Source organism: Anabas testudineus, chromosome 10, assembly GCF_900324465.2.
Source record: "Anabas testudineus chromosome 10, fAnaTes1.2, whole genome shotgun sequence".
NCBI lineage: Eukaryota > Metazoa > Chordata > Actinopteri > Anabantiformes > Anabantidae > Anabas > Anabas testudineus.
The window spans coordinates 19,030,861-19,054,666 of record NC_046619.1 but is presented as its reverse complement, the minus strand read 5'-3'; the positions used below and the strand labels follow the sequence as shown (position 1 = coordinate 19,054,666).

At 39.0% G+C, this 23,806-nt stretch overlaps 1 protein-coding gene across 2 annotated transcripts in view; it reads left to right on the top strand.

Annotated features, from left to right (window-relative positions):
* The window catches only part of si:dkey-237h12.3 (teneurin-3), a 130,197-nt gene that overhangs the window by 14,557 nt on the left and 91,834 nt on the right, over positions 1 to 23,806 (top strand). For both annotated transcript variants that reach the window (XM_026358623.1, XM_026358624.1), the window contains exon 3: positions 107 to 382. In XM_026358623.1, coding sequence (XP_026214408.1) covers positions 107 to 382 — 276 coding nt within the window. The remainder of the gene's footprint in view (positions 1 to 106; positions 383 to 23,806) is intronic.

Below are 23,806 nucleotides of genomic sequence, written 5' to 3'. Positions count from 1 at the left end.
TTCTCACCATGCTCTTAGGTTAAGTGTTTTTTTAAGTAGCTCTGCTCTCGGCCATTAACTGCGTTGTTGCTTGGTTTGTTAACTTTACAACTCCTGTCATTCACAGGGCAGACATTTTCGCTGAGGCAACTCGGGATTTGTGAGCCATCGGTTCGCAGAGGTTTGGCACTCTGCCCTGAGACGGGCCTCTCCCACCCACTCAGCAGCTATTCCAGAGGACCAGTCGCTACAGAAAACCATGAACCTGTATCACCGGAACGTACCATGACTCTTTGGGGAACAGGGGCAAAGTCTGGGCAGAATTCATGCCTCTCCAGTCGCTCTAACTCGGCGCTCACGCTCACTGACACGGAAATGGACAATAAATCGGACAATGAGATGGGTGAGTAGGGCACACTTGTCATTCTTTTATCTAAAAAAGCGTATTTGTTTGCAGCTCATGCTTTCATTGCTTTTCAAAGGGGAGAAATCATTAAGCAGAAAAAGCAGCAGTAGGTTGGATTATGGTTGGTGCCAGAGACAAGGCCCTGATTGGTGGAAGAAAGTGGAAGCGCGATTGGTGGGGCTGGTATCTGGAGAGGCATTTGCAGCTGCCTTTTCTTTGGATCAAAGGCGTGATTCCTTGCTGCATGCGGAAAAGAATTTGGCCTTCCGATTGAGTAGTTGCTAGTCACCTGGTCCTTCTCCACAGGAAGCAGAGGAGTTTGATAAAGTTTCCCCATGGGCTAGCGTATAATCAAAGCTAGCTTTGTGTTTCTCAGTCTGAGATTTTGCTTAGAAATTCTGCAGTGGTTGACTGGGCATGCACAATGGCTGATTAAATGGGTACAATGGTTTGAAGTGCAAATTTGATCATGCTGGAAACCTGAGATGGAGGATTGAGGTTCTCTGTTTGAAGAGGGCAAATCTTTGTTGCGTCAAATGGAGGCAATGCATATAAAACAGCTGCATATCCGCTTTGCCGTAAATTTACACTGTTTTAGCCATTTTTGTGCTCCCTTGTTTATTTTACCATTATTTCCTGAAAGGTTCATTTGAAAATTTTACTAAATGATTCCTATCTGTGCTGTCATTGCTGCTTTCTAGTGTCTTTATATTTAAATGCATTGTGTTTTTTTTTAGCCTATGCTAGTCAGTAATATTTTCTTTTGATATTATTGGATTTATTTTCTGAGATTGACATGTTTTAAAGTAAAGCTTTAAAATTGTTTTTATAATGTTGAGTGCTCCTGACATTGGGCATCATCGTCATCATAGGCTGAGCCATCACCATTATAACTCGTTCAATGTAAAGCTCTAATTATTTTAAGAAACTGATGATCTCAAAGAGTGGCAGGCAGTTAAAATAATTGGGGTTGATTACACTTTCCTGGCAAGAACATTAAAGAGAGGGTAAAAGGGAAAATGTCTTGTGTTCATGTGCTATCAGTTTTTATTCTGCAAACACTGGCTACAGCCTGACATTTGAGACAAGTCATTTTCCTAATGGCAATATTCATCATAGTGAGCTTGTCTCCGGGGGGTGTGAGCTAAGTAAGTCTTGTACCTTTTCAAAATGCCATCAGAATTTAAACCCATGTTTTTGATCCAGTGTCTGGCTTTCGCTTTGGCCCAACACACACTTTATTGGTGTATGAGTCACTAAAAGCTTGTCCGAACCACAGAGGTGCAGCTAAACATAACCCTCACCTCTTTAGCGCCCAGCTCCAGTCATATCTGTTGCTGAACATGCTAAGCACGAAACCATATCACCAATCATTGCTCCATTCTGCAGAGCCTGCCCTCAATGGGTGCTGCAGTGAGCTTCAATTGCACCTGCCCCCCACCATTCAACTGCATGACTGCAGGCACACACACACACACACACACACACACACACACACACACACACACACACACACACACACACACCTCCTTCTTTGGAATACCTCCCCTCGTGTTTCTTTTGGAAACATCTCAAGAAGCTGCTGATTTGCTCTACTTAGTAACCACTGCGGCTTTTTCTAGCTCGCTATTGTCTCAATTAGTTTCATAATGGGGAAAATAAACAATCTCTGCTAGCTCTTTATCCCAGGTGCCATTCCTTTTTAATACTACAATAAGCGAAAACACCCAAGAACTAATTTAAGTGGATGTTAATAAGTTTCAGTTCTTCTAACGGCTCCTTATTTTAATATGCTGAAACTGTGCTGAAGAGAGAACAATGTGAGTCGTGGTGTAATTTAAAATTCTAACTCGTTTTTTTGTTAAACTATTTTTGGAGCTAAAGTCCTTTTTCATCAGTTAAATTTCGAGCCAGAGCAAAGAAAAACCTTGCTACTGTTCCACCTCTATAGATCTTGGTCTTTCCCTTTTTTTTTTTTTTTCAGGAGGCATTGCACTTTTGACTTTCACTATTTAATGAAGCAGCTAAGAGAAATGACCCATCCAAAGGTTTCCATCAACTGAATATGCATGCAGAATCTCCGACAAGGGGCTGTTCAGCCCCACTTATTCATAAATGAACTCAATATTTCATTCTAATTCGCTCTGTTCTACAGAGTGTTCGACACAGACAAGTACCTAAGCCTCAGCACAGTTGCAGTGTGCGGCATCTGCAAATGTTAACCTCCATGATCTGAGAGAAAGAGGTCCACCTTTTAAAGATGAAACCAGAGTGGTCATCTAGTTGGTTCGAGGCTCTAAATGATCCACTTGAGGCCACAGATTACAGATTGACTACGACAGGTCAATTTTTGAAGTGATGCATTTGCCTCTTTGCAAAGACTACTAACACAAGTACCATATTCAAAAGGCAGCGTCCAGCTGTGGGAAGGTTGAGTTGAGTTTTGTTTTTTTAGTGCCATTCATTTTTATTTAGATCATGTGTAAACTTCTCATGTGTCATAATGATTCTTTTTATAATTTTTATTTTTTTTTAAGTCATGACACTACAGTGGATCACAGCATAACCAATTATATCAATCTTAAACCAAATCTGTCACAACATGGAACTGTCACTTTTTATGAAAAGGTAGGAATTAGGAAGAAATCTGTTACGCAGCTTTTATTGATTTTACACTTAAATTATTCCCCAGCCACCGTTAGAACCCTAGGAAAACAAAATTGATTGATTAGAGCATCTGATTGATTGGTTTTCCTAGTTCTAAGAATGGGCACGTGATCTCCGTAGATGACACCATCTTGTTTATGCACACAGTAGAATCTATCACAGGAACACTTTACAATATATCATTACAATGTTAAAGAGAAATGTGAGATTTATCTGTATATTTTTATTAATAATGTCTTTTATTTAAAAAGTACATAAAATGTATGATTTCACATGTAAAAAAAATTGTAATTTCCCAAGTATATGTATTATACTTGTACATAAAAGTAAATAAATCTGTCCTGTTTTGCACGATACAGAAATGATTTAATATTACTGCTTATGATGGAACTGTGATAAACATACCATGCATATAGTACATGTACACATAGAGTACGTTTGTTCACATACCATCTCATGTTATATCAGCGCTGTTACATGAAGTGCTGTGAAGTGTTAGAACTTAACGTCTCTAGGGTGTCTAATTCTTCTATAAGTGGAACTCTCATTCAAAAAGAAATGTTTGCGCTGAGCTGCGGTAAGATAAAATGAAGCTTTCAACATTTAATGTAAGGGAAATTCTTGCAGTTAGAAATTTGTAAATCTAGCTAACTGCTGAGGATTAAGATACCAATGTACTAAAACCCACACCAACAATATTATATAGGAACTTTGTGAAATTAATTGCAAAGATGGTGAAATGTATTTACACTGTGTAAGACTTGTTAAAGTTTTGAAAAATCAATTTTAAATACCGTCCAACTTTGTAATTCAGTGCTAGCATTGATAAAAATGTATTTAAAGGATTCCTGTTTGTATGTGTTTATGAGAGTGGGCAGACATGTGAAGAATACAAAGAATTTGTTTTGAAAAACTAATGATTGATTGAAATACCAAAACACAGAATTAGTTTCATAAGGTGACCTCGCTCTCTACTAAACCATTCTTTGTGCTGGAATTTATACATTTAAAAATTATACAAACAGTGGACATGCATGGGTTGGAATGTGGGTCACTTGATGTCCCTGGGTATTTCAGTCCTGCACAGGCAAGCAGCTGTCAGTGCAATGTGTGGATGCTTGTTTTTTGTTTTGAATATTTTGGAAAATTGAAAATAGATAATGGGACTAAATATGCACATATTACATTTTCTGTCATACTGGAATTTTAGATGGCATGCAACATGAAATAACTTGAATTTAATTCATATGGAGAAAATGTTCTTACTTTGTAAGTGAAGCCAGTGGGATAGAAGTCAACGTGTTTTTCCATTCTACAGATACCAACCCACTGCTAGCGCTTTACTGCAATGTATCTTTAATGTTTAAATAGTTTAGCTTCATGTGTTGTTGTGATATAAATATTCATATTTTAGTCCATCAACATATAACTGCTGTGAAAAAGTGAAAACAGCCACGAAGAAAGGTGTTTGGGTTTTTTTTTTTTTTTTCTCTTTTTTGTATTATTTTTTCTTAATGTTGACTGCGCTAGCTGCAGAATCAATATTATACCCCTCATAAAACATGAATGACTGCAAGAAACAGAAACATAGCATGGCCCAGTTGAGTTGTATTCCTAATAGGGTGTGAAAAAGCTTGCACTGACTTGTTAGGTGCTGCAGCTACAGCACTGCAGCACCTTGTGACAGCTCAGCTTGGCTGTATTAACTGTCAGAGGGGTTTATCATTGGTGGGAAGGGCTTTATGCCTGGTGACCACTGGTTAGGAGAGAGTGTCATCTTTTCCTATGAAGCATCATTAGCTATGGTGTGCACCTTCTGTTATTGAGGGAAAACTTTTACGTTGTTACACGGAGTGTCATTTCTCTTCAAGACCAGGTCTGTTTGTGTCTGGATGTATCGGAAAATAATTTCCGTTTGTCTAAGTTACAAGTCTATTTCGTCACTCATACACATTTTATAGCGGAGTACGGCTCACACATTCATTGTGCGAGCAGTACCAGTAAAAGGTTAATTAAATCAGTAGAGGAGTCACAGCAAAGTGTGCTGTTGCACAGCAAGCACCAGAGGCTTTTTGGGTGGGAGTATGAAAGCGTATCAGACACCCTCTAACATGCTTCTCTGTGTGCCTGTATTAATGTTCTCTCACTTTGCGCCTCTCCCTCTCTTCTGTCTCTTGTACACATGCGCGAGCACGCACAGTTGCATATCTCACTTTGTTTCGCACACTTTATCTCTGAAAGATTAGAAAAATCAACCAAAAGTGCAGACATTTACACACACGCAAACACGCGCACGCGGGACGTCACGCTGACGAAGGTGACATGCCATCTGTCAAACTCCTGTCTCAGATCTGTGCCTTGAATTGTGACAGTGAAATCGGCCTATTGATCGTAGCAGGCAGAAATCCTCCCTCGCCACTTTCATAATTCAATAGGGCACAAGCCGACCAGAAAAAGAATAAATAACATCAGAGGTTTAGTTTTGTTTATTTTTTTGCTTATTTATTTATTTATTTATTGGTCAAAGGGGCTGACCATCTGTAATGTTTTTGAAGAACACTCCAAACCCAGCAGAGACAACAGTTTCATCATTTGTTAATGGGAGCTGGGAAGGTGTCTGAGCTTTATCTGGTGCCTCGTCAAAAGACGAGAGGCGTTCTTTGATTGCCATCATTTATTGTCATCACTTCCTGCTTGCCGGCAGTGCTACCGGTTAAGTGCTCACATTGTTAGTGCTCGGCTGAGTTGAATACGCGATGTGGTGGTGACGTGCTGAGATGTCATAACAGGTGTTGTGCTCGTCAGTCTGGTGAGAGTATTTTCTATTTCGGACTTGTTTTGAAAGCCTGGAGGAGGTCACTGCCCTGTTTCTGTGGAGACCAAAGGTTGGTGACATTTGATCCTTCCATTGAAGCAAATGACAAACCGACCACCAGTATGGGAATTCAGATTCATCATTATATCTACTTTATGTCCTGCCCCCTTAGCATAATGTATGTTTGAGTTTCCCTTTTGGTGGAGTATGCGAGTGCAAGCATACATATTCTTGTGAACACATTAACAGAAAGGCAACACATTGTGAAAAAACATTCTGCTCACACCCCGGCTACCCCCTACAGAGTGGATGATCTGATTAGACTTTGGAGTGTCTTGCTGTATAAATTAGCATATTAATAAGGGAAAACAGATTTTCTTGAAGCTACTATGTCCCTTTAATACTTTAAAGAAAGTGTTCCTACTAACATCATCTGTGTGAAAGCAACTACTTTTTATAGAAATAGCTGCTAATTACAGTAATGCATTATTTATATTGTCCCTAATATATGATAATAATAAAAATATTTTTGAATTGTTACATATTTTAAAAGTTCAGAATAGGGCAGTAGTTAATGATTATTTTAGCAATTAATGATAATAATCAATATTTTGTTTAATGTCAAACAGTGGGTGTTTATGGTTTATTGTATAGTCTATGGGAAAATGTGCCAAACACAGTTTTGTGTAGCTCAAGATGACATCTTCACATTTTATTTTGTCGTCTGACAAACAGTTCAGAACCCAGAGATACTCAATTAACTGTGACATAAAATTATAGAAAGCAACTCTAGCATTTGCTTGGTCTTTTTTTTTTTTTTTTTTTTGGCATAAGTAATGGCTGAAAACCATTAAAACATTATCTGAACAGAGATCCAGTAATCAATTCAGTAACTAATTGTTTCACATTTAGTCCAAAGGCTGATGCTCAGTGATGCTGTGTATATAATTTGCCACTAAAAAGGAGCACTGTTGTGACAAGACATCGGCATCTGGGTTAATCTGTTAGGGTTAGTGTTACATAGTCTGGAGAGATGCAGCTGCACCGTAAAAAGCAATTGACTCAGTCCAACATCCATTTTCTGTCACCTCATCGTTGAGCGGCAACATCTGCCTTTAACTTAAGTTTCACCTTTGCTGAGCTTCTCTGACAGCGGTGTCTTAGCCCATACTCGGCTCGGTCTAATCGCTTGTGCGTGCCACACTCCAGGACATGTTATTACGATTAGGAATCACTCTGCAGTTGTCAATTACGAGGACCACTATTTGCTGTCCTCAAGAGAAAATGGCTCATTTCATTTCATCACAAAGCCTAATTGAGTGATTGTATTACCATGCAGAAAGGAAATAGTCAGGAAGCCATTTCATACTCTATGAATATCAATGCGAATAACGGGGATTATGATGTTGGTCCAGTTGTGTTGTTCATTGTATGTTTGGTATCTCCTCAGCAATCGGGAGATCCGTTTTAATCTCCTGAAATGTTAATAAAAAATAGACTTATTTGGACACACATATGTTGCACTGATTGCTTATAAAGCGGAAAATCAAGAAACTTAAGTAGTTTATATTTTCCACTTATGGCAGACAGCTTAAAGCACAACCTAAAGAGTAAAAGTAAAGTAAGAATAATACTGAAAGGACAGCCTGAGGTTTAGGGCATTCGGGATATGGAGGTCTTTTTTCATTTCTTATTGGCTAAAATAGATTTTCCTTTTCTTGCTGGAGCACCGCTGGGTGTGCAGACGTCATCCCCAGACTAACACCAACCCACCAATCTATTTGGCTTCATGTCTTCTTTCTTTTACGATCTCCTTTCTCTCTCCTGTCTTGGGACACAGGAATATTTGTTATATCCATTGTCATGGTGCTGTGGTTTTGACCTTTGTGCTCCTCTGTATTGGATGTTGGCAATCAAAAAGTTGGAAGTCAAGGTGACTCTTCTGTTGCTGTCTCATCTGAATGTAAAGTGAAGCATCTACTTTTTGCTTGTTGTTTTTTGGGGAGGATCATCTCATCGTGTTTTTCTAGACTATGGTGCAGCTATTTTTATGCCATAGTCTGCATTGGTGCTAAAAGTCTACGAATGGTCAAACCGTTCTTATCTAAACTCAACGCTTCAGTCCAATTAGTATGAGGAATTTTTGTGAAAAAATGTATTGTGTGATTGTGTTAATTATATTGGGCTCCTCTAATTTTCCTTTTTGACATGGACAATTAAAAGCACATTTTAGCTCCAAATTATTCCACTGGATCATTTCAATGGCAGTGGAAACCTTTGAGTCATTTATACAGTGGCTCGATGACTTCACTGGAGTCAGGATTTCAGGGTGTTTTCATCATGTGCGTGTTTCATCTAGCTCAAACAATACCATAAATCAAAGGGTTTCGATCTCAAATAGTCAGTAATATTTGCCTGAGTTAATAAGGTAAAGGATGTTGATGGAGACTTGTACACAAGTGTAGCCTGCAGTGAGCTGTATCCTGTGCACAGAGGAGTTCTAAATATAAAATATCCAGTCCATAGTTTTCAGTGGGACCATAATTTTCATATTTCAAAATCATATTTATGTCTCTCTTACTTTATAGACGCAGGTTGATGTATTTTTTTCCTAAAATCTTTTTGAGCAGTGTCCTCTTACTGCCATCCAGAGAGTAACAGAACAGTGATAAAAATGTCAGCGATGAAAATGTTGATATGCCCATCTATTATTACCATGTGCTTACAGCAGTAGGGAGCGTTTTCAGGGGGTTTTGCCTTTTGTTTTACTGATGCAGATTGTACAGTATGCAGCTTGACAAGAGGACATGTTAGAAAAAACTCAGTAAGATTCAACTTCTATATTTTTTTCTTTAAATCTGCATTTTCATTTTATATTAACCTAAAACAAAGCTGAAGCTGGTTCAGACAATTCTAGTAGAGTGGAAAGCTGGTATCAAAGCAAAAGGTAGGTACTTTGAAGAATCTAAGATGATATTTTTAACATATTTTGCTCTTTTTTAATTGATTTGACATCTTCAGCATCAATGACAATATACAAAACAATAAATAAACAAACTCTATAGCACATGAACATGTTTACAGGGACATAGAATGTAATATATTGTAAGTATGGATAGGTACATAAATATGTGCTTATTTTTTCATCATTTGTTTATTTACCTACTTGCACTTGCACTGAGAAGTTCAAATTTAATTGTTTTCCTTGAAAACAAACATGTTTAGTTACTAGTTTTCTAATGATCACCTATGCAGATATTCTATTTACAAAAATGTCCATTTAAAGAGCACTTTGTCAGCTGAATGGTTCAGGCATCTGCGACATAACCGCAGCGTCCCTGGTTCAAATCTGCCAGGGGACCTTTGCTGCATATCCTGCTCACTTCTCGTATGTTTGCTGTCTGTCTCTTTGCTGCTATCAGATGATGGTAAAAAAAAAAAAAAAACAGAAAACTAAAAGAAAAAACAGCAACAGCTGTTTCCAGCTAGTTATTTACAACATTAACAATGTCTACCCTGTATTTATGAGCTATTTAAAGTTATAGGAATTTGTCTTTCTTTCAAAACAAGGAAGCTTCTAAGTGACCCCAAACTTTTGAGTGATGGTGTATGCATTCATTTTATTGATTTAAAGCTTTCAGTTAAAAGTACCAATTAAAGTAATATCATAGAGGCATAAAATTCCCATTTTACAATCTAAATTTAACCACTTTTCTTGAAGATGTGTGCATTTGAGTTATCGAGGAACATTTTGCCAAGTGAAGGCATATATTGATCAGACTTTTATATTGTCTTTAAAACAGACTGTTGTGCAGATAAAACAACAATTAAGAGTGTCATAAAATGGCTATAAAATCTGGCCTAGATGTCAAATTGCCAACAGGGGACATTTGCTGCTGAAGCATATTAAGACACGTTTGATAGTACCAATGTTTTGGGATTCATTTTTTAATATTTTATTGAAGTAGTCAAGCAGATGGGCTACACATACAGAAACCCAATACAGAACAACTAAAAATACAGTAAGTAGGCTGCTGATGAGACATCCCCACGGCTCATCTGGGAGACAAGGGCAGGAGGTTGGGTCAGCTAAAATCCTGTAGGATCACTTCGTGCTTTCGGTTTTCTTCCACATGTCACTCTGGTTTCTGTCACTCTTTAGCTCTGTGTGTGTGTGTACTGAGCTATGAGAGAGAAAGCCTAAAATAATCTCACTCAGTATTTGCATGAAATCCTGGCAGTTCTCACTAGAGTAGCAACATCAAATCACCTTGTAAGCTGTTCAGGTGATGAGATTTTTACAAGCCTAATGTCACTCCCACCGCCCACCCCCTCCAAAAAAACCTAAGTATGTTATCCAACCTTAAAATAGTTTATACAACAGAATAAAATAGATCAGTGTTTCCACAGTAGGGCATTTTTCAGGCCGATTTTGCTTTTCAGGGTGAATGGGAAAAAAAAGCTCCTGCTAAAGGACACACTTATAGTTGTACAGAGGGACTTCAAGGGCTGATTGGAAAGAAGGTGATGGCACAATGAAATCTAGAGGAACACACACACTTAAACACCTAGACACACTTCCTTTCCTTAAGGGAGAAAGGTCAGTATCCAGAGGGGGAAATGGTGAGCCATTGTTATGATTAATCACACAGCAAGGTCCAGGGAGGACGCCGTGTCACTTTCATTGTCAAACTCATTATACCACAGAAGAAGATTCCCCTCCCCTGCTCTCATGTCCTTTCTCTCCAGCAGTCATGTGAAGATACCCTTCCACTGCAGGCATAGACGAGTTGGGCATGTCGAAGTGGAAAGCCAAGCGAAATGTGCTGAATGCACACAATATTTTCAGTCCCCACACTATAACGTATGCTATAGTGGGAAAATGTATAATTCTGCTGCAGAAAAGCAACTGAAAATACAGGGAAAATACATTTAAATGAGAAGTGCTACAATTCTCACTTGGAACATTAGAAATATTAACAGTCAACATATACAGTCAACAACAAGGAGAACTGCCAAATCAATTAAAATATAACAAGATTGAAGTAGTGTAGCCAAAGGCAGCTTGCAAAAGGTTTGGAAGGATATTCTGGTCCTGATTAAAAATGAATGGTATCAGAATACATAAAGCTTTCTGGCCAAGTGCCCAGAGCAAAGCATCCTGAAACTGTGGTCACTTCAGAGGCAGGGAAAGGCATTAGGTATCCGGACTATGAGGGGATGCTCAAGTAACAGACTGTTCTCAGTTCAATTCATCTAATCACCAATGCAAACCTAAGCACTTTGCAGATATAGATTTGAGGCCAACGATTGATATTGTATACTATGTAAACTGATTCATGCTCAAAGAAAGAAAACATATTCCCTTGTAAAAGGGTGTCTTCTTCATATCCTAGCTCGACCTATCCGAGCCGGGCCTTTTATCTTGGTTGAACACAACCCAACACCAACAAACAGAACATGAAACAGAATCCTTAATTTAGTTGACAAAATCTTATTTTCCCTCAAAATGCACTTCTCAATATTACAATCCTGGACCTGGAATAGCCACAATTGTGGTTTTCATAATAAAATTACAGTTGAATCAGTATGGAGATGACATATTTATTTACTCTGCTCGTCTTGCTTTACATTAGCCATTTGTGATTTGAGAATACGTGATTTGATTAGAGCTGATTTAACAGCCCAACTGTAACGTAAATATTTGTGTGATGTAAAACTCTTTAATCACAAATCGTATTATGCTTGTTGTTTTCAACCACTGCTGCAGTTGTTGGAGTCCTTTCCAAAACCTATTAAATACAAAATAAATAAAAAATGCTGAAAAAAAACAACACAGAAATTAGTTATTGTTGCTATGTAGGTACATCATCCAGGGTCATACAAAGGCAATGGGCTGTTTCATCCAAACTTCCAGACACTCCTTGTTTTGGATTGTTTTGCCTCTGTGGTATTGATCCTGCCTAAAGGCTTCGAACAGAGGTGAGGGCTATCTCTGCCAAGAGTAGAGGTCACTCAGATAAATTGGCCAGGTTGGCTTTTAGCAGCTCCAGGGTCAAAGCCCATTCATCTTATTAGGCCGATGTATCCTTTTAGAGGCCTCAGCAGTAGGATTAGACAATAGAGAAGCACCAGGGCATTAGATGACAGACCATTTGGCAAATAGGTTAGAGCAGTTTCCACCTATTGTCTTTTTCTACATTACCCGAAGGAGCTGTCTGCAGAGTTTTGCATGGCAGCTCTAAAGGTTGTGTGGCTCAGAAAGAGAGCTTCACTATAGACGGGAACAGGCTGGGTGATTGTCTGAAGAACGCTTTTGCAAATGAATACAGCAAAACAATCTTATTACATATTTCTACCTTGGCTGTTTGTCAAAAGCATTATGTCATTGAGTTTTTAGTCTTAAAAGTGTTTTTCAACTAAAATGAAAAGTAAATGTGCCCTATTAGCCTTTTCCTTTTAGTTTTCAAGGTTTACTTTGTATTTCTTACCTGCAAACTTTAAAGTTATTGGCAAACGAAATACATGATTGTACACAGTAATAAAGGGAGGGCACTGTGGCGACCTAAACGTTAGAGAGAAGCTTGTGGCAGAAATGTCACCTGTGATCTAGGTGGTACTTTAAAAGCAACACTTCTATAACCCTCTTTTGTTCAACCTAGGGTCAAAAAACCCCAAATTTTAACATGTAGGAAAGTACGTTTTATTTTTTGTTTGTTCTTAAAAACCAAAATAGTCAAGCAAATGCATTTTCTGAACAAACTTTATTATCTTACTGACAAACTTACTGGAGCTCTATCCAAAAAGTGCTGGACTCCCCGAAGTTTGATCTGATGCCTCGCTCATCTCTTTGGTATCATTTGGTATAAAGTGATCAGGCGGGCCAGCTGGGCAAACATGAGCTTGCTGCCTACAGCTTGATTATGTCATGTTACATGATTTCTGGGTGTTGAATCGCACATTTGCTGCCATTTGGTGCTGCCAACGTGCAAAGTTGCCCAGTGCAGATTTAAGACAAGTTAAACAGCCATGTAAGACACTGTCATTTGTTTCTAATCTACTATAACTGCCTCCAAGAAAAAGGAACTTTGACATGTGGGTGATTGCTCCTGTTGGTTTAAGAAATTGTTATGTGACTCAAGAAAATGCTTAATCAAATAGAAGCGCATTGGAATGAATGAACAGTGACTAAATACATGGTGACACAAGTTGACAGAATACACATATTGACACTGTGTTGAGTTGTTTATGTGAAACTGCTTACCGACTCCCACCCAATAATAACTACCACAGCAAGTCTGAGCAGTTCAATCATTACTGCAGCACAGCCTTTACTTCTAGTGTATTTAATACATTGTTGAAGAAACCCAAACGTAGTGTCAAGATGACACACACAGTACTCCAGTAATTGGATGCCCAACCTCTGTCCCTCCCCCTCTCTGCTCCTCACTATTGTTGAGAGAAAATGTGTTGGCTCTAATTTAAACTCAGTCTCTTCTATACACTTACCAAAAACACTGAATTACATTGACATTTTTCACTGTTATAGTGTTACAGTGAAATCTCTCTTTCTATTAGCCTTTTTGTAAAGAAGTAGGAGTAAGGCGTAATTTCAAATGAATTATAAGATGGTGGTGATTAAAGTAATTTTTGGCAATGGGCTGGCAAAGCCATTATTTTACCTAACTAGTTTTCCAGGATAAAAGAGATTCTACGCCGACCCAATACCCTCATAAAGGTAGACCTTAGTAGTCCAAACCACCTGTTTCTTCCCCACCTCTGACCTATTTTCTGAAGACTTGTTTTTTTCCCCTCTCTTTTGCTGCCTTAATTTTGAATCTACTATTTTTCAAATCACATGAAAACACACTAAGGGACAGTCAGGCTTTTAGAGGAGTTTCTTAGAGTTTGCTCTTGAAAGAAGTATGAGCATGACATTTGGGACTTCATTAAAACAGCTTGAGAGAGATTTTTTTTCTTCCACCCTCTGCTGCATGACACAATATATTTACCATGGCAAAATAATATTACTCACAAATAATCCACTGCCTCAGTCTGCCTCACGCAGAAGCCATTTTGCATCTTAGATAAAGTGGTGGCTATGCAACTGATGACTTGCTCCACAACATATTAAATCATCTTGTCATCCTGTCCGGGTCTATCACATTTCCATAGAACACAACATTCTTTGTCATTTATATAAGTGATGTTGCATGGATAGATTACATGGGAAAATGCTTCGATGATTGCTTTGAGGAATTCAATGAGGGTGTCTGCGGTCAGGACTAAATATAAAAATGGTACCTACACCAATTCAAGAGATAACATGTTTCCTTGTTTAATATTTTATGGAGCACTTTATTTTGGGTAGTAGAGAGTTGAGTTCGTAAGCTGCTCCATAAATTGCTGGAGAGGTGGATGGAGACTTCTTTCATTGTAAGATAAAAACAATTTCATGTACACACATTATACGTTGATGACAGGGTTGTCTTGGCCTCTGTGCTTAATTTCCCACACCCTCACAGTTTCCAAGGTGGCTAAGAGCCGAATAAAAGTACAATATTAACTGGAAAATGTAACATTATGCTAATATGTCTGGGGTGATAACTTTAGTTGTGTGGCAAAGATCGCTTGGATTATCTTGTAGCAGTGCTTTTACACTCCACTTTACTTCATAAACAACAGTCAGTTCATCACCGGCTGCCTAGGAGGGTGGGCCGCATTCCCTCTGTCATTTAGTTTGTAGATGTTGGTGTTACATGCACCAGGTGCTTGCTGACAACTAAATGAGTAATGTGTCTGGTGGAGGGGAAACTCAGTCAGGGGAAGCCCATTCCCTGGACTCTCCATTAATATCACAGTCCACTCTTTCAGGGGATACTGCTGACATTTTGCTCTCTGTGTAATAGAGACCTAACCTTTAAGCACTGTAAGGAAGTAGTCATTTTTCATAATCCCCTGTCCATTTTGGAGAATTCCCCAACTGCTACCTTCTATGCATCTGTCCTCATTTCCCACTTATTGTTTGATATTTTTTATTTCCTTTTAGGGATGCACAGCAGACATCATTTGTTTTTAGGCTCCAACAGTGTGGAATTTAATTTCCTCAACAGAAACTGCAGCTTTATCAAACTTTCCTTTAAAAAATACCTCCTACTGAACTTTGTCTAACTCATTCAGACAGATTTACAGTGTGAGCCAGGCTATGGTTGATGACTTAGATGAATGATCAGGGTGCACATTTTGTTATCTCCAAGTCTGCCTTAATTCCTCAAACCCAGACTCAATGTTAAGCCACCATGAGAAAAAGTAGAAGATCCCTTGTGTCCTTCTTGAAGCTAAGTGGGCTGAAGGAAAGTCGTTGTTTTAGCAGCCGGTAATGATGATTAGCCACAATCTGGCGGATCGACTGCTCATCGGTCAAATGTGTCGACACCCTCAAAGGAGAGATGGTCCACTGTCCCAATTATGCATACTGAGCAGATTGATTCTGTTTCCTGTAGAGATTTAGGGTAAATCTTTGACGTGTGCATGGTAATAATACAGACATTGCCATGAAATGCAAAGCAATAGCTTTAGAGCTCAAAAACTAGCACTTCTTTAGGATAATATAGCTTTTTGATACAAGGCAAGACTATATACATACATACTGATAGTGCATCATCTCACTCAATCCCTACTCTACTCCTTTAAAAGTTCTTGGCCCATTTCACACTACATGTTGAGTGCACATTTTTATGAGAGCTTTAATGTCACCAGGAATTATAATAATGATGTCTCTTTGTCTGTGTTGTGAGGATTCACCCTGCGTCTCTTGCACTGTAATATAAAACAAAATGAATGACAACAGCAGAGAAAGAAACGGACTATAAAGCTGTTTTGAGAACTTTATGGTTCCATTAGATACTGAAAAGCTGCTGATGAGGAAATTTTGTCAGAGCATTTTTTTATGGTGGCTACATGTGATAATAATGTGGTAATTGGATAGCTCATTTATTTCACTTAGGTCTAACTGGAGGTCTCCATGCTGGAATTAATTTTGCATGGAAACCTACCGTTGACATGATTGATGATTCACACCAAGATTTCAGGTTTTGCTACGTTGCTAAGGGTTAGCACACACTTGCACCATTACACTGCAAAGTTATCTTAATTTGTTAATTAAAAATTAAAAAAAATATGCACAATTTGCGTAATTGAGGCCAGTTCCAGAAGATTCCAGTGAAAGAACCAGCCTCTGGCACTGTGCTTGGAAATATTCCACTCATTTGCTCTGACTTTACTGGAAATAGCCTTTATTATAGAAACAATGATAGAATCCAGTAAATCAGGGAAAAGTATAGGGTGTAGTGTTGCCATCAATAATAGATTGGAAACAAGTCGGCACTGATGGAACCTGAGGCCTTTCCTTTGTGGAGGTCTTAGTGCCGTAGCAGTGCATGTGAATAATGCATGGTCCCAGATAGACTCCAGCTCGCTCGCTAGCCCTTCCACTCACTGGCTGCCTGGCTTGCAGGCTGGGGCGCCACTTTTCCCCAGCAGTGATTGGCTGTGCCTTGAGGGCAGTGAAGGAGATGGGAAATCACCTGCCCCATTTAGGCATACAGTGCGAGCTGCCTTGGCGCCCTACTGTTCAGTCCTTTTTGTCTGCTGCTGGCACTCGACATTAGGACCTCTGGTTAACTTTAGTCAGGGATGCAGCGGCACAGAGCTGTCATCTGGCTACTTATTATCACCCCAGACTTTTTTGAAAGGTAAATCTGCTGCACAGCTGCACTCCCGTGGTTCTTGCTCTATTTTTTTTCCCTTTCTTTTTCCCCAACAGAGCTCGCATTGTGATTGGCAGTGATGCAGTGTCGCAGTCCTGCCACAATCACAGTTGTTGTTTCTGCTTCTTCCTCGATGTTCCACACCCTGATTCACCCACCACCCCCCTTTTCACTGTCTTTTTTTATTTTTTTATTTTGCTAGTTTTCTTTCACACACTGACGTATGCTGCTGGTGTGGGAAGCATCCACTGCATTCTCAGCGATCAAGCCTTGAGAACCGAGGGGGCTATCGGCGTCCTCTCACCCAGGGGTCTCGGTGGGGAGTCCGCTGATGCTGGGCACCCAGTCCAGCCCCCCATGGAGTGTGAGCCTGGCCTCGGCACCACATAATCCATATTCTAAAGGCCAGCTGGACTGAGGCCATGGAGCACGAAGAGAGTAAAGAGAATCTACCACCCCCGCCCACATCCCACTCCCGGTAACTGAGTACCTCAGACAGCTTTGGCATGTCAAAACTGAAACTCAGTTGAATAGCCGTTATTTAGCAACAGCTCTTTAGTGGAAATAAGATTCCATTTTCCCCCTTCAGCCGAAGGATTAAGTATATTATGTGAGGAAGATCCTGGCCCATTTCCCATATTGTTTACTCGGGTGAAATTTACTGCGGCATCTTTGTCGGTGCGGGTACCTTTTTTTTTTTTTTTCCTTTTTTCTTTTTCCCTGCTTCTCCCGCCCTCTTTGTTTGCACATGGTGCTGTAGTGAAAATGAGCTACTTGGCTGTAGGTAGTTTAGTATCCAGGGGGGCTTTTGGGGTAATCCTGCTTTGACAGTGGATGGATAAACGTAGACGGGTGACTGTCAAATGCAGGTATTTCAGCAGATTGATATTTATTCCCTGAACAGACCAAACCCAAACCCACTACCTCCTCGGTTTCTGTTGTTTACTCTTCCATCCGCAATTACATTGTTCCTGACCAGGTTCTCTGTACACATGCATACTGTACACTATATTCCCATTGTGCTTTGCTGTCCATCACACACAATACAGCAAAATTTGTACAAATATTATATTGTTTTGTGCTATGTTGTAGCTATGTTGTATGTTCATTAAACATAGTTTTGAAATCCGTTAAATGAACACTTGCAATAGGATATTGTGAACAAAGCATTAACTTGCCCATGTGATGGCATCTAGTTTTAGTTCTACCACCTCACAATGGCACACCCCAAGGGAATTGTAACGAGGCCGTTTGTTATTCCCAGAAGAATAGAAATCGACATCATCTCCAAGGTGTTCTAAAGTGACTAACGTATGCCTCAATCTTAAAATAGCCTGTCCTATACCAGGTCTCAAATACCTTTTCTTGAGGATGGATGATGAATATAATAATTTGGGCCATTCAATATGAATTTCACTCAAGCCGTATGGAACTGGGACACTCCTGGATTACAAGGAGTGTGGTTCCAACTTGTAACATATTTCCCCACTTGAGCCTACAGGCGTGACCAAACTCTTTGAGTCAATGTGTAGTTGCACTGGGAAAATGTCAAAGAAGCATTCCCTTGTTCTCAACCCCAGAGGCATTACTTTTGATGTCCACCTTCAAACGAGTTTTATCAGTCCTTTGCTGTTTTAGTTGTTGGTCATTAATGAAAGCAGAGTATTAGACTGCTGTGCCCACATGATAATTTATAAAAATGAAATGCTCAATTGATTTTGCAGTAAGATATGATGCACTGCGGCACTGTATGACTTATTGGACTTCTCTGTTAGATAAGAAGTACTTTAATAAATGGAGATATTTTAAGCCAGCAACAACTTTACATATGCATTTCATGATTACACATCATTATGTTGGACAAATGTTTTTAAAAATGTATACATCAGTGCTGATAGATGGCTGTATACCTCTGTGGGTATACACAGGTATACAGTGTTATTTATATCTGAAAACACATTTAATCTTTCATCTAGTATAATCTTTCATAGTTATAGTATTTTTCATTCACAATCAGGTAATAGTCAAACCATGTTCTCTTTGCATTACAATAGAAGGTGTTTTGGCATTAGCAGTCATTTAATGATTCACAGATTTGCAGCAGCGCTTGAGAGCATTATTATTTAGTGTTGAACGGAGAGAACAGAGCATATCTGCTGACACAACCAGCCTAGATATTCAACAACTTATTGATCTAAGTTTTAAATGGCATTCCAGTTTTTTTTTGTCTTAAGCTCTTGTCTTGATGATCTTTACTCAGGTCTGTGAAAAATAATCTGGGTGATGCTGTGAGAGTTAAATTGTTTTTTGGCTCTAGGTTAGATTTCTAACAGAGAGTCTGTGTTACACACTGGAGGTGAAGAGTTTAGAACGCAGACAAGGTCTAATGACTTTTGTGTCATCCAGTGTTTTTGGAGCTTGACGTATCTTGCCAACTAAGAGTCAAGATGTCGCTGCCTCTGCTGCTTCATTTCCAACCATTCCTTATTTTTCACTACACCTCTTCTGAGTTTCCCAGCTTTATGGAAATGTGATAAATTGCTGGAATACATGTTTTTAAACTAGGTAATAAGGTAGGAAGTTTAGTCAAGTAAAAAGATCCTACTGTTTATATTTTTATCTAGGTATATTTTCTACTTGTGGGTTACACTTCTGTTAAGTTATTTTGAATTCACATTGCCTACAGCAGAAAAATAAGGAACTTAACTCCCAGCTCGTCTCACTACCTACAGATAAACAAAGTCTAGACAGTTTTCTGAATCACTAATAGAGGGCAGAGTTTGACGAAAAGTGCAGAGATGGAAGACATATTACCTCTTTCTCAAGAAAGCAAAAGAATCGATTCTTTCCAGCTTAGACAATGGACAAAGGCCAATAGCTTTAATTGATACAGGGTATATACTAATACTAAGAATAATCTGTGTATAAATGCATGATATTTGCCAGAGACGGTGTATACAACTGCAACTTAAAATTAGCTAATTCAATAATTTTATTATCAGCATGGAAACAAAGCATGGCAAGCTATAGCTCCTTCTATCAGGTACAGAGTGAAGCTAGTTACTAGTATTTATATGTCCCCTTTACTTAGGCTGCATTAAAAGCCTAAATAAAGAGGACAAGATAAATAAATAAATAAATATAAATGTTTTTATATATAGTGGTGCTTTTTTTCTGAAAAGCTAATGAGGAAGCAGCCATTTCCAGTTCAGAGTAGTCTCCAGTGTGTGAAATAAACAGTTTTCTTTTGATTAGGACCTGCAGTGTGTGAAGGTGTCTTTGCAGTCAAATATGTTGCCTTCTTTTTAAAATGCTGTCAAAAGTAAACAAAGATCACTGTCGACCGAGGCAACAAGATAAGATCAAAACGAGCATCACATAGCTTTAGTTCTCGTGCTCATGTTGGCGGAGATGGTGTAAGAGTGTGGCGATAATGAATTTTTTTTGTCTCCTCCTCAGATTTTTTATTCATAATGTGTTTTTATATTATTAGTTTCCATACATACACTCTCCTGTATGTTCTAATTTAGCTTAAGATATGATAAAATATTAATTTAATTTTGGAAGACAAAGGATATCCATTATGCATGCAGGCAAAACAGATAAATACCTGAACGTGATTAATCAAATGATGTCAGATTGAATGGGATCCATTTAAAAGTGGCGCTTTAATGTCTACACACAGTAACTCAGAGGCTCTCTCTCATAAATTCAAATCAAGGTTTTCTATCAAAGCCCAGCTTGGCGATCTCTTTTGGAAACCATTCCACATTCTTGTGTTTTAAGGAACGCACCTCTCCCTCCCTCTTCTCTTCTCCCGCTACATCTTTTGAGGGGTAAACACACACGCAAAGCTCCTCAGCCTATCATCTGTGACCGGCGCTACAGCCAGACAGCGTAACACGATCCATGATAGAGTGGTGCAAATCGCCCAGCGCTCTCGTCTACCATCTCACATAAGGAGGGGGAGAAGCCCATGAGATAGGTTGAGTTAAAAAAATAAAAAAAGGAAAGAGGGCGAGGTGGAGAGCTGCTGAAGAGTGCGGCAGCGGTTGCTGGCAACTAGAACGATGCTGGTGTGACTTTCCGGTCCACTAGGTTTTAACCCTTTTGACATCGCTTGAGTGCCATCCATGTGTCAGTGCGATAGTGTTCTCGTGCACTGTGTGGCTCGTGTAGCAGCAGTGAGAAGAGGAGACCCGGAGCATTTGTAAATCCAATATAAAGCAGCATCGCAGCCTGAGAAGAGGACCTTGAAACAGTAAAGCCTCAGTGGGGAATTGCCACAGGCATTCTTTAAGGTAACACACCAACTTCTTATTAAAAATTTAAAAATTACCCCAGTTCTGATCTGTATTCCATAGTCAGTTTTTGATTTACTGTATTTTGTTAGTGCCATTTTGTGCTGGACATCTGTGCTGACAAATTTAGAGTTGAGCATGCATTGCATCTGTCAACAACTTGGATGTGGCAAAATAATGTTTAATGCATTCCAAGGACTGTGTACCGGCAGCTCTTCTGACAGCCTGGGCCTTATTGTTACTGCGGAAAGCTACAGTCTATTGTATTCCTTTCAATCCCCTTGTGGTTTTTCTTCTTCTTCTTATGAGGGGGCGGTGTGTGATGTGTTTAAAATGGTACTGCAGTGTACACGTGTAAATTGATAATACAGTGTATTGCTCTCACCCATGCAAATGCATGGCCCCATAATATTTGCCTCAAGCAATGAGCTGAAGTACATTTTGGACTTTAGCAAGTTGTTGTGTGGCCATCCAGAAACATTTTTAGGTTACATTTTTGTAGTAAAGTTCATTGATATTTCACATAAGCAGATAAGGCGTAATGGTTATAGCTTCTCTCAGATCACCAGAAACACTTCTTGATTACTATATGTGGAACAACTGGAGAAAAGAGATTTTAATATTGGATGAAATGCAATAGTGTAGTATAGAGTAAATTGCCTTAAGCGCTCTAAACTGTTTCATCAGAGCAAAAATACATTTATTTCTTGCCCCATGCTTCCTCACACTTTTTAATAAAGTATTTAGCATGACATGCATGAGGTATTATGGGCAACGTATGCTAACAGGGGCAGCCTAGGTGTTTGTTTTTGGGGTGTCTCGCCTTTGATTAATCATTTCAGGTTGACGTCATGGCCTCGGAGACAGAGATGGATTGAAGTGCTTAGCAGACCAATAGCTACAAAGCCCAAGAGTAATTGGTGGCTAGTGGTGGCCAGTGTAAGGAGAACAGATGCATCAACAAAGAAATAAGTCTGAGTGCTGCAAAGGGTCATACAGTGGCAGCCTCGCATACATTTACAGGTGACAGGTAAATACGAGCACGTAAATTGCATCTTATGAGGCATCGCAATGAATTATTCCCCAAGCCATAAGGTGAGTCATGGAGCCAGGCAGGTGTATTTTTAGTTGCCTGGAAGAGTAGGAAAGGATTAACTACATTGTCCCTTTATTTGATCATTTTAACATCCATCAGATGTGTGATTTTTAATGCTGCACTCTCCTAGTGGTATTAGTTTAACCATAGCTGGTTTTGAACATGTTCGCCTGTACAGCAGTGTGCAGGGGTAATTGAAGGGGTGGGCATGCTGCTGAGGAGGTGGGTATATTGTGATCCAGCCATCTTTATATTTGTCAGTGGTAATTACATTGAATAAGTGGGTTTGTTTCCCCAGTGAAAGAAGCAAATCTATCTCCACACATGCAGAGTGCAAGAGAGGTAAAGTTTTATTGCCATCAGAACAGAACTAAAAACCTCAATATAATAAAACATAATGGACTATCAATACTTTACATAAGCTTGCTTTTGATTCATGGTTTTCTCTGCAGACTAAAGCTGCTCGGCATTCGCATTTACAGTAAGGTCTGAGCAATTTTTGTTTTAATTTTCTTATCTCATGTTTCATCACGCCGCTCTGGCAGTTTTATTCTCCTCTTACTGGCAAACACACGTCAGAACGTCAGGGCCAGCAAGAGCCTTAGCCAGCAAAGGCTTTTGTGCATTATGATGTGGTTTGTGGATGAACTGCTCCATAATTTATGAAATGAAAGGATGAACTGTTGTTTAATTTATGTACATGTCTGAATGACGACTGTTTGTATCTGTTACTGGACCGAGCTCGATCTCTCCACGTGGTCTCTGAATAACTGTTGTGTTGAACCTCTATTCAGTTATGATCCAAGCTGGAGCCTTAGCCCTTCTCAGAAGTAAAAATCGACAAAGTCATTTAGAAACCTTTCATTTTAATATTTAACGCATGTCACTAATGAGTTCTCCAGTCATTTTATTGTCTACATACAGGTTGAGACAGTGTGCGCTTAAGAAGGCTTCATTTCAATTATAAAGCTGATAAAAAATGTTTTGGGACTAATAATAACATAACATATTTTAGTTTTATTTGTTTTTCAGTATACTATATAGGCATATACTCCAAAGCACATACCATACATGTTGTATGCACTTACACTTATTAAATTAGTAGGTAGACGATTATATGATTGCACCTGCTTCCCCAGCAGACATTTCTTTAAGAATATACATTATCATCATATCCGCAGATGAAATAATCTTACTGAGGCTTTGGGAAGCATGTGGCTGTGAAATTGTCCACAGAGTGATGTCATCTGGGAGACGCTGAACCCTTGTTTTTAATTAAAACTCAGTCAAATAGTGTGGATGAGAAATTTGTACACCTGAAAGCTTCAACTGGTGTCTGTTGGGAAACGTTAATTAAAATATGAAACATAATTACGAAAAAAAAAGTTGAAAGTGAAAATGAATAGATGGATAACAATAGTAAAAATACAGGTTCAACCTTGTTGACTTCTTATGTAGAGTAAAAGCAGCCATTGCATTTGAATGTAATTGACAATTTTCCAATAATAACTTCTCACAGTATAACTTTATTGACATTGATTGGTAGGTAGATATCCTTTTAACAGAGGCAAGGCCAGACTTTGCTGTGCCATGACTTTTGTACACCTTGTCAAATACACTAAATTCAGGCCAAATGCTGGTTTCTCTTTATGTGTCAAACTCCAAGGCTGCAATGCTGTCGGTGGATAGCTACTCACAGGAAAAATGTCCTGGCAGATTAAATAACCTACAGATCAAACATCTTATAACTTCCTTTCTCATAGATTCTAATTA